The following is an 11,878-nucleotide window of genomic DNA, read 5'->3' as shown; positions in this document are numbered from 1 at the left end:
TTTAATGATATGTTAGAATCTTTAAAGCTGTGAAGAGGGCTGCTCACTTGAAAAGAGCATTAGGTTCTTGAGTGGAGTCAGAAGCAACGCTGAGTGAGGACTGTAATAGAATGAATAGAACAAGGGAAATACGCAAGGCTAGATTCTCCAAGATGAGACTTGCCAGGGCTGTTGTTTTGCTCTGTTTCGCAAACTATAATTCATTGCTCTATTTATATCCAAGTCAGCACCTCGGTCTCCACAGCTCGGTCTCCACAGAAGAACAAGACCTGATATGGTCCATTTTTTTTTTTTTTTTGTTATTAATTAAACTTGCAATAGAATTCAAGATGCGATAACAACTCATTTAAAATTTTAGTGTCCAAGGTTGAAAGATATACTTTTAAAGTCTCTTGTTTGATAAAAAAATAACATTTATGTTGGAAAAATGATAATGAAAAACTATTTTGAGTGGCCTGGTTCATAATTATTTTAAATTATATAAAAATATCAGTACCATAAACTTTCAGGGGATAATTAATCCCTTGTTGGAGGTGTGGATAATCTATGGAAACAATCTTATTAATTAAACAATAAAAATAAAATATTTATTAAAAATCAGATGTAATGAAGTCTGCTCAAGAAAAATATTTATTTGTATAATAATTATCCAGTCAAAGTAATTTCAATCTTAATTAAATGTTAAAGGTATGCATCATAGAAATTAAGTTGCTTTTTGGATTTCCAATTTTTCTATGCAGGCCTATCTAGTATTGTTTATAAAATTTGTTTTGAAATCATGATCGTGACATATCAACTTCTTTCTCTATGTTTTTTATTTTAGCAGTAGAATTTTTATTAATTAATTAATTAATTTATTTTTCTTTTTGGGAAAAGAATCCATTCGTTGTTCTGTCTTTACAATTATCAACGACTTTCTTAATGTGAGCAAATCCATAAGATGATAGCAAATGCCCCTTCAATGATGCTTAGCATTTGAAAGTCTGAAGTCGTTAGCTTTTTCTAATTGTCCTGTTTTATTTCTTCTTAATGGTTAATAATTTCGTTGCCGTATAGAAGCCTTCAAATTGACCAATTTTAATTTTTTTTCAAAAAAAAAATTATTAGATATATAAAGTAGGAAATTTATTTAGAAATTATTTTAATCTTGACTTACCACTTCATGTATGCATATGACATATTTTAAACCAATCAAATGAAAAAATATCAGCACTATATATATATATATATATATATATATATATGTATATATCTTGGTGAAGCTAGAAGATTATTTTTGGAGGCGTGAAGAAAATTATGAATCAATATATTAATTAATTATTTATATAAAATTATGAAATCAATATATTAATTAATTATTTATATTTACTTACAATTAAGAAAATATTTTTTATATTTATATTTACTTAGAGTTTATTTGATATTATTGTTAGAGTTACTGTTAAGGAAAGTATTTTTTAAGTACAGTATTAAAAAATTTAAAATTAAATTTAATGAATTTTAAACATAATAACAATAAAATAATAGAAAATTTTTTTGCCAAATTACTTTTTCACTAGCATCTAAAGTATATATTTTTTTCTGAAAAGTAATTTTTTTCTCTAATTTTAATATCAAATAGACATTTAAAATATATTAAAAATATTTTAATTCAATCTATTTTATTCATTAACTTTTTAAAGATTATTCATTAATTTTGTAAAAAAACTAGCAAAATATATTTTAGATAAAGTAAAAAATTAAATAAAATTAAACATTTTTATTTAAATTGAGAAAATAAAAAATATTTATTAAGTAAATTTATATGAGATAATAAATAATATTTATTTATAATTTATACATATTACTTGAATTTATATTTACTAATAAATAAAATTTTATATGTTATATAAATATTAATATTTTAAATATAACTTTTAAAAAAATTTATAAGTGATGGGTGAGGTTGCATGGGTCTTGGGCTCCACCCCTGTTACTGCATAAAAGTTTTCCCTTAAAAATAAAATAAAATGCTAATATTTAATGCATAAAGGTCATCATTAAAATTAAAAAAAAAAAAAGTTTAAAGAGATAGCTTTCATTAAAATAACAGGCCAAAGGCTCAAATACAATATAAGGTCATAGCAAAGCAAACACAATTTTTAGCCATAAAAAACCAAACTTTGTCTAAACAAAAGGCGAAGTCCATTACAACAGAAATTCTAGCAGAAAATAGGTCTATACTCAAAACGGATGACCTGATAGGATGTTCATTTGGATAACGACTGACAAACAACATACATGTTTGGCCTAGACTGTGGATTGGCATTTAAGCATGAAAATGCCAGACTTACTATGAATGCCCATTTGTCTTCAACCTCAAGTGAAGGAGGCGACAAACGCTCATCCAACACATCATTGACTGCTATCTCCATATTGCCTGAGTGAGATAACATCATAGAAATCAGATCACCAGGATGCTTTCCTTTGATGACTTCCAGTACCAGCACCCCAAAGCTGTACACATCGCATTTTTCTGTCACTTTCATTGTGTATGCAAGCTCTGCAAAGACAAAAAAATTATATATATACATAGGATTTTTCAATATTTGAAGACCATTATTATGAACAATACTACTTCAAATGTGTTAATAAGCCATTAAAAATTACCTTTAAGTTAAATTTATTATATTTTAGTTATAAAATCTACAAAAACAACTAAAAGATTTTTACAAACTATATAAGTTTTAACCTCATTTCCGGTTCAAAGCATCTTACCTGGTGCTACGTATCCGTAGGTGCCTGCAAGCATAGTCCGATTGGAAGAATCTAGATTGAGAAGCTTAGCTGTGCCAAAATCCGAAACATGAGCTTCATATTCTGAGTCCAGCAGAACATTCTTGCTTGATATGTCTCTATGAACAATTGGTGGTATGCACTCATGGTGCATGTGGTACAAGGCATAAGCTACACCTTTTATGACCGTCAGCCTTTTATCCCAGCCAAATTCTTTTGCAGCTTCATCATTGCACAGGATCGTGGCCAGGCTACCCCTAGGGAGGTACTCGTAAACTAGAAATGTGTGTCGGACATGTGAACAAAAACCATAGAATTTGACAACATTTCGATGCCTTACCTCTGTTAATACCCTTATCTCATTCAGGAATTCTTTCTGATCTGCCATCTCATCATGAGGTAACGAATGGAATTTCTTTACAGCTACAGTATCACCCGATAACAACTCTGCTTTGTAGACACGTCCAAATCTGCCCTCTCCAATGCAGTACATGCTGTCAAAATTCTTGGTTGCTTCTATGATTTCTCGGTGCATTATTTTTCCATCGAAAATTGATATGGAAAGCAACTCTTCGTTGTTCATGTTGCTTCCTGTCACTGAGCCTCTTTTCCTTGTTCGGAAACTGAACAACATGATAATTAAACCGCAGAATAGGACAACTGCTCCGAAAATAGGAAATACAATCATCAGAGAAAATTTTATGCCCTTTCCCAAAACATGTTTGTGAATCTTTGCAATCTTGCAAGGCTGCAGACCTCTAGCATTGCCACAGAGCCCTCTGTTTTTTTTCAATGCAGCATCTTGAAAGGCTTTGCTGTTGGGAATGGGACCCCACAACTCGTTATCTGATAGATCAACGGATCGTAAATTAGGCAGTTGTGCTAACGTTGCTGGAATGATACCATTGAGCTTGTTGTGAGAAAGATTCAGTATCTCCAAGGTTCGCAAACTTGAAAATTCTGCCGGTATCTCTCCAGTGAGCATGTTGTGACTAAGATCGAGCTGGGACAAGCCAAGCAGTTCTGGAATGGAACCAGTGAGGTGATTGTGAGAGAGATTCAATATATCCAGGCTCTGGATGCTTCTGAATCTATTTGATATTTCTCCACTGAGGAAGTTCCGGCTTAAATCCAACACCGACAACTGAGTTAACTTCCCCAACTGAATTGGAATTTCTTGGCTAAACTCATTACAACTCAAATTCAAGTAGTTGAGTTTAGCTAAGTTTCCAACATCGTAAGGAATCGATTTGTTCAATCTGTTCGCCGACAGGTCTAGTTGCTCAAGATCGGTTAACGATCCAAATTCTGAAGGTATCCCATCAAAAAGCTGATTATCGTTTAAAGTCAACTTCAACAAAGAAGTCAACTTCCCCAATTCCTTAGGAATCCTTCCAACTAAATGATTTGAAGAAAGATCAAGTACTTGCAGCCGAAAGGCATTTCCAATATCAGTTGGTATCCTACCCGAAATATTATTCCCTACAATCTTTAGGGTCGACAATTTGTGACACCTCCCCCAGTTGGATGAGATTTCACCATAGAATTTATTGTAGCTTAGATCTATGAACTGCAGGTTCGGATAGACACCAAAATCTTCAGAGATATTTCCATGGAGTTGGTTTCCATCAAAGTGGGCTCTGACTAAGCTTGAGCAACTTTTCAAACTTCTGGGGATTGGACCAGTGAGTTGGTTGTCATTCACAGCCAATTTCAAAAGTAATCCTCCAACGCAAATATTCTGGGGCAAAAAACCAGTGAATTGGTTTTTGTCAAGGTTCAGTTCAGATAAATTCCTTAGATTTCCGATTTCACGGGGGATGGAACCAGAAAGTTGGTTGTCACGAAGGGATAGCATTTTTAAGTTGCTTAAACGACCAAATGAAGTAGGAATCGAACCATTCAGTTGATTCTCACTTAACTCTAGATCAACAAGAGACGATAAGTTTCCCAGATCTTTAGGAATGGATCCAGATAGTTGATTTTGGTATAAATGAAGTAATTCAATGTTCCCTAGACGACCTAATGATGCCGGAATTGGACCAGAAAGATTGTTTGTTTTAAGGCTTAGATTCCAAAGAGACTCCAAATTTCCGATTTCTTCAGGGATAGGATCGGAAAGTTGATTGTTAAAAATGTATAACACAGTGAGTTTCTTTAAGTAGCCTAAAGTGGAAGGGATGGAACCTGTTAGGTGGTTGTTGTCCAGGTAAAGTTCAACCAAATTGGAGAGCTTTCCAATTTCTTGAGGAATGGAACCAGAAAGTGAATTATTGTAAAGATATAACCAAAAAAGGTTAGTCAAATTGCCCAAGCAAGAAGGAATTGAATCATCGAGACGATTCATATGCAAAGCAAGCTCTTCAAGCAACCTTAGTTGACACATTTCCCTAGGGATTGAGCCATTTAACTTGTTGTCATTGAGGTGTAATGTTCTAAGATTTGTTAGAAGGCCAATTTCTGGTGGAATTTTTCCAGACAGCAGATTAATTTGCAAATCAAGATAGATGAGCTTGGAAAGTTGACCGATTTGAGGTGGGATGATGCCATATAATTCGTTTGCACTAAGATCAACGTATACAAGTTTAGGAAGGGACGAGAACGGAAATTCTTGGAGCGTACCTTTTAAACCGCAACTTGTGAGGTTGACAGAATGGACTCTTCCAGCTTTGTTGCACCTAATTCCATGCCAGGAACTTGGGCTTACATTCATTTCAAGGTGGCTAGAACTAGAAGTATTGGTGGCATTTCCAGGATAAAGAATCCACGAGGGCAGGGGTGGGTTGGTCTGGTTAAGGCTGGCTTTCCATTTTAGCAGGGAACGTGCTTCATCAACAGAGTTAGAAGCAACATTAAGTGAAGAATGTGAAACAACAAGCAGGATCAAAGGAACAAATATTAGCACTCTTTTCGAGGTTGAGAATCCCATGACTCTTGTTTTAATGCAAGGCAAATAGTGATTCAGGACTCGATAAGTAAATGTGGATATGCACACTTCTAATATATAATATCCAGTGCCTTACAAAATGTGCAAGAGACCTCAAGCCTGGAGAAAGAAGTCTTCCGCCACCTTTCACATCATCATCACCCCTGCTGTTTAAGTTATTAATTATAGTAACCACATAACGTGAAATTTAAGCTGCTTAGTCAAATGCAAACCCAGCATCACCTGCTGTTCTTCTTCTCATTTTTTGTAGGAAACAGAATGTCTCCCTACATCAATTTAAATATTAGCGAGATTAGTTGCTTGAAGTAAGATTTGGGCATGCAAGATTTTCAATGACAACTTCAATATTTGAATCTGACCTTGCAAGTCCACATCACTATCTAACCATTTGTTAATAATCGTACCTTATTTTGATTATATAGAATTTGATTATTTGTAAAATTTGGAAATGATTTGAATTTACAAATAAATTTCTCATTTTAATTCATTTTTTGTGTTTAAGTTATGAATATATAAATTATTAATTAAATATAACAAATAAATATATTTATAGAATTGTTTGTTAACATTTGGAGCATTATTGTATTAAATGAAAGACGAATACATATAGCCGACCCCAAATTTTTGGGATAAAGGATTAGTTGAGTTGAGTTGAGTTGAGTTGAGTTGAGTTGTACTATATTATAGAACATAACTACTAACTCATATATAAAACTAGTATAATGCTCATGCTATGCATGAGTAATTTATAATTTTTATTTTTTAATTTAATTTTTAATTATATTTTAAATAAGATAAATTATTATTATTAAATTAATTTTAAATGAAAATTTTTTTTTAATTTAATTTGAATAAATTTTTATTTGTTATAATAATAAATTTTTAATTAATTTATGATATAATTAATTAAAATACCCATTTAATTCTTTTATACATATATTAATAATAGTTTCCATGATTATTTCGTTTAAAATGTAATAAAAAACTTTATTAAAAAATAATTTAAATTTTATAAAATTTTTGTACTTTATCTCATAATTTATGTAAATCAATATGTATTTTTTATAAATTATAGAAAATATATTAAATTAAAGAGAAAATAATATTATTCTAAAAATATGTAAATAAAATATTTTTTGTTATTAACATAATAAAATTAAATTACTAATAATGAATTGAATTATTTAATTTTAATAATAATAAAAATATATAACATTATTATTAATTAAAAATAACATTCTATTATATTATCTTTTAAAAATATTATATCTAAGTGTAAATTATTTTTTATCAATCTGATATATATTTTATTAAATAATTCTTTAACAAAAAATGTTATCACTTTATATAAATTTATAATATAAAATAAATACATTTTATAAAATTAAAATTTTAAAATATTGACATTTTCTATTAATATTATAAATATTAAAAATATATATTATTTTTCAAAAAACCGATTCTATAATTTTGATCCTGTAATTTTAATTGTTTTCAATCATCTTTATTTATAGCTAAATTTTCAATACAATCATATTTACAATTTATCTTGAAAATTCTAATTCTATATAAAAATATAGTTGAGAGATAATTTATGCACAAAAATATAGATATTTGATTAAAATTTAAAATTAATTCTATTAAAAATTAATGATAAAAAAATATAAATAATCAAAATATTAATTATCATTGCATTATATATGTAATTATACTGAAATAAAATATTCAAAGTTTAAAAAATATTAAATAAGATATTTATAAAAAAAATTAATAATTAAATAAATATTAATTAAATATATTTAAATAAATAAATTTTGAGAATAATAACTAATAAATTTTTAAAGAAATAATAAAAAAAATACAAATAAAAAAAATTAAGAGCATTTAGGTGAAATAAAAATATTTTGTGAGAAGAGGGCGCTTGATATACATTAAATGTCTCATATGATATACTATAGCCCTATTTGGCATTGAGTTTTAAAGCCTGAAACTGCTTTTCTGAATAAAAGCACCATTTTAAATGCTGTTGAGAAAAGCAGTTTGGAAAAAACTGTTTTGTTATTTTAGTGTTTTTATGACTAAAACTGATCAAATTTAATTTTTAATTATTTTTTAACACTCTCTAACTAGTATATTTAAAATAGTAATTTTCTCAACAGTAGTTTCAACAGCAATGCCAATAAGGTGGCAATAATAATAATAAGCATTAATTAATCGTAGAAAAGTAAAATAGAAAGAATATTAAATTATTAACATAAAAAAATACATACTAATTATAAATAATTTAAATCTCTTTATTTTATTTTTATAATTTTTTATGTTTTGTTTCTCAAATTTTTTTAATAAAGATTTCATAATAAAAATAATAGAAAATATAACAATATAATAAAAATATTTATTAAAGATATAAAATAATTTAATGTTAATTAAATTATACGATAGTTGATTATGATATCACAAATTAATGATCAATTTTTTTCAAACTAATAGCCATCAATGACTTATTATTATTATTATTATTATTATTATTATTTTTTAAATTATTTTTTATTTTAAACTATTATTATTATTATTATTATTATTATTATTATTATTATTATAGATAGTAACAGGTGGTAAATAATATTTTTGCATAAATAAATTTATAAAAAAATAATATAAATAATTTTTAAATATTACATTTAATTATAAAAGGTCTTAATTTTTTAAAAATTAAAAATTTTAAAGAAAATAATAATTCAAATCATAAATGCTAAGGTAGTATTATAAATAATAATAATAATTAAAGGAGAAATAAAAAAATTAAATAATAAATACTATTTATAAAATAATATAAATAATTTTTAAATATTATATTTAATTACAATATCTTAAATTTTAAAAATTAAATTTTAAAGAAAATAATAATTTAAATTATAAATATTGAGGTAGTATCGTAAATAATAATAATAATTAAAATAAAAATAAAAAAATTAAATAATAATTAGTATAAAAGATAATATTTATGATTGATTAATAAATCATAAATTAATGATCAATTTTCTTTAAATTAATGACCATTAAGAACTTATTATTATTATTATTATTATTATTATTATTATTATTATTATTATCATGAATAACATGCGGTAAATGATATTTTTACATAAATAAATTTATAAAAAAAATAATATAAATAATTTTTAAATATTACATTAAATCATAAGGTGTCTTAATTTTTGAAAAATTAAATTTTAAAGAAAATAATAATTTAAATCATAAATGTTAAGATATTATTGTAAATAATAATGATAATTAAAAAATAAAAAAATTAAATAATAATTAGTATTTATAAAATAATATAAATAATTTATTATAAAACATCTTAATTTTTAAAAATTAAATTTTTTAAAAAATAATAATTTAAATAATAAATATTAAGATAGTATTATAAATAATAATGATAATTAAAAGTTAAATTAAAATATTAAATAATTATTAATATGAATGAAAGTATTTATGAAATATGACACTGTAATAAATTTAAAAAAGAAAATGATACATGTCAGTTTTTTAGGTATGCTTCTTTACTTTATTTATATATATATATAGAGAGAGAGAGATATTCTGCCCTTAATTTTACGTAAAAAGTAATTAATTTTACGTAAAAAGTAATTAATTGAAGTTAAATAAAATGAAAAATATTAACACAACGTCGTAATTAAAATAAAACTAAGCTATGAATAATAGTTAAGTTAATGATATTAAAATTATCTGGTTAATTTATCAATAGCAATATACTTAAGTGAAATTATGAAATAATTTTCTGCCAAAGCATTTTTTTTTAATTAAAAAAGAAAGAAAATCAAGCTGCAGTCATCATCAAGGTCAACTGAAAACGTAAGAGTTGATGAATTTGTGGTTGCACCCAGTACACACTAGAGAAAACCAAGAGGGGAGACTTCAAGGTAATTAATTAATGATCGCTTTCACACTCAGTCAAGGTAAAGTGCAAAATGTCGAAAGCAATTGACTTCTCCAGGACGTGAGCTTCAAGCCACGAGCAAGTCTCAGCCTCCTTCTCATGGGTCACCAGGAAACTGAAAAACTTGGCTAAATTGAGGGTCTATTTGGTATTGTTAATAAAATTGTTATTTAAAATTTTTTTTTTAAATATATTAATAAAAAAATAATTTAAAATTAAATTTAATAAATTTTAATTATAAAAATAGTAAAAAATAAAATAATTTTTTCAAATTATTTTTTTAATCATATTTAAATTAATATTTTTATTAAAAAAGTAATTTTTGAATTCGAAATGCAATGCTAAATAGATAATAAATGTCAGAGGACTTTATATTTATTAATAAATAATTGTTACACTGTTTGAAAGAGAGGGAAAAAATATAGTTGGAAAATAAAAGAGCGAATTAATGATGAGAAGAAAAAGTTAGATATGGAGTAAAAAAATATGGCAAGAAGCTGTAAAAAAAAATATGAGAAGAAAGTTGTTTTATGGGTAATAAAATTATAATTTTGAAAGTTATTTTATGAATAATAAAATTATAATTTTATCTCGTAATTTTTTAAAAATTAACATAAGTTTAAAGATATATTTATAATTTTAAAGATTTTTTTTTCAATTTGACGAGAAAATGAAAACATGCTTATATTTATTTTTCACTTAAAATTTTTTATGGAATAATGTCAAAAATTTATAAATTTTACAATTTTGTTTTACAATCATACCCTAATTTTTTTTTAATAAAAATACCCTAAATTATTAATTTTATCACAATTATACCCTATAATTTATTCCACAACTAATTTTAATGTACTTTGCTACGTGAGGATAGGAAAATGCCTAAAAATATCTCAAACTTTACCTCTTTTTCATAATTGTATCTCAATTTTTTTTTAACATAATATACCTGAACTTTGAACTTTAATACAATTAAATCTCACTGTTAGTTGCCTCGTTTAATACTAACACGGTCAATACTTTTAATTCTCCAATTTGATACTAATTAAATTTAATTTATAATAAAAAAAAATAATTTTATTTTCAGCAAAACAATACTACTTTTACTAAAAACACAAAGGTTATTCTTCTACTTCTCTACTCGTTGGCCACTAGCTTCTCTCAACCTGTACATCTCACAAAGCCATTCGACATCAATCTCCTGCACCTAATCAATCAACCAGTGCACTTACTCCTCCCTTACTACATGAAAACATACAACATCTCTCTAAACCATCCTTTATCACCTCAATAAGCCATTATCTCTATAATTTTTACCCTTACGAAGACTTAATCTCGCTACCCATCAATATCCCTTCTTATTATTTTTTATTTCCAATTAAAGCGCAAATATAGGTAAGATATTTTTTCTGTTTAGATGAAAAATTGTAGTATAAAGTAGTGATAAAAAAGAGTTATCTATATAATTTCAGTTATTGAATTTTGAAAAAAAAAATTACATAATAATTATTAGATATTTACAATTCTGTAAGGGAAGCATATATTTTCGATTCTTATTGATTTGTTGTTCTATTTACGATATCTGCCTGAAAAAAGATACAAATCATCGAATTGAAGTGATGAAGCCTAAAAATCCGCCATAAAATTAGTAACCAGTTGGTTGACCACGTGGCGAGACATTTTTTATTGTAGGAGACCGTTTGTTATGATTGTGCCCAGCAAGACTAACACCCCTGCAATGTTAGCAAGACTTACAGGAGGTTCAGTTCACTTGTTGAGTGCAGTTGATATCTGATAGATACCTAAATAGATGAATTAGAGTATTTAATAAGTTTTAAAAAATAAAGCTGATAGCTGATAAGTAGCTGATATGGTACTTAACAGCTGCAGTTTGTATCAACTTTATTTTTATAACTATTTCTTATCAGCTGATAGCTGATCTTATTTTATTTTTTATTTTGATTATATTATCTATTTTTATTTAACTAAAAAATTAATATTATTAATATTTTTATATTTTTTATTTATAATTTTAATATTTTAATTAAAATATTTTAACTTTATTAAAATATTTTTTATTAATAACATAAAATATAAAATATTTATTCATATCTAAAAATTTAAAATTAATTATAAGTTTTTTCTTTGTCAACAATAATAATTACTTTATTATTTTATCTATTATTTTAAAGTTA

At 26.0% G+C, this 11,878-nt stretch overlaps 1 protein-coding gene across 1 annotated transcript; it reads right to left on the bottom strand.

Annotated features, from left to right (window-relative positions):
• Nucleotides 1-2,178: 2,178 nt before the first annotated feature.
• On the bottom strand, nucleotides 2,179-5,704 carry LOC131171079 (MDIS1-interacting receptor like kinase 2-like). The gene is made up of 4 exons (XM_058130535.1): nucleotides 5,194-5,704; nucleotides 3,921-5,121; nucleotides 2,758-3,788; nucleotides 2,179-2,542 (listed from the first exon to the last, which is right to left on the bottom strand). The coding sequence occupies exons 1-4, from the start codon at nucleotides 5,702-5,704 to the stop codon at nucleotides 2,250-2,252; spliced, it is 3,036 nt and encodes a 1,011-aa protein (XP_057986518.1). The 3' UTR covers nucleotides 2,179-2,249.
• Between the last annotated feature and the right edge of the window lie 6,174 nt (nucleotides 5,705-11,878).

This window comes from Hevea brasiliensis, chromosome 12 (assembly GCF_030052815.1).
Source record: "Hevea brasiliensis isolate MT/VB/25A 57/8 chromosome 12, ASM3005281v1, whole genome shotgun sequence".
Lineage (NCBI taxonomy): Eukaryota > Viridiplantae > Streptophyta > Magnoliopsida > Malpighiales > Euphorbiaceae > Hevea > Hevea brasiliensis.
Note: the sequence above shows the minus strand (reverse complement) of the source record. Positions and strands in the feature narration are given on the sequence as shown.

Bases quoted from the DNA above. Each gene is read 5' to 3' on its own strand.
- LOC131171079 (XM_058130535.1), bottom strand. From the start codon at position 5,704: ATGGGATTCTCAACCTCGAAAAGAGTGCTAATATTTGTTCCTTTGATC. The intron at 5,122-5,193 runs ACAACAAGTTAA...TTGCTTTGCATA, and splicing joins TAGAACATTACACCTCAATG to TGAATCGTCTCGATGATTCA. The intron at 3,789-3,920 runs GTTGTCGGTGTT...AGAACTGCTTGG, and splicing joins CAGTTGGGGAAGTTAACTCA to CTTGTCCCAGCTCGATCTTA.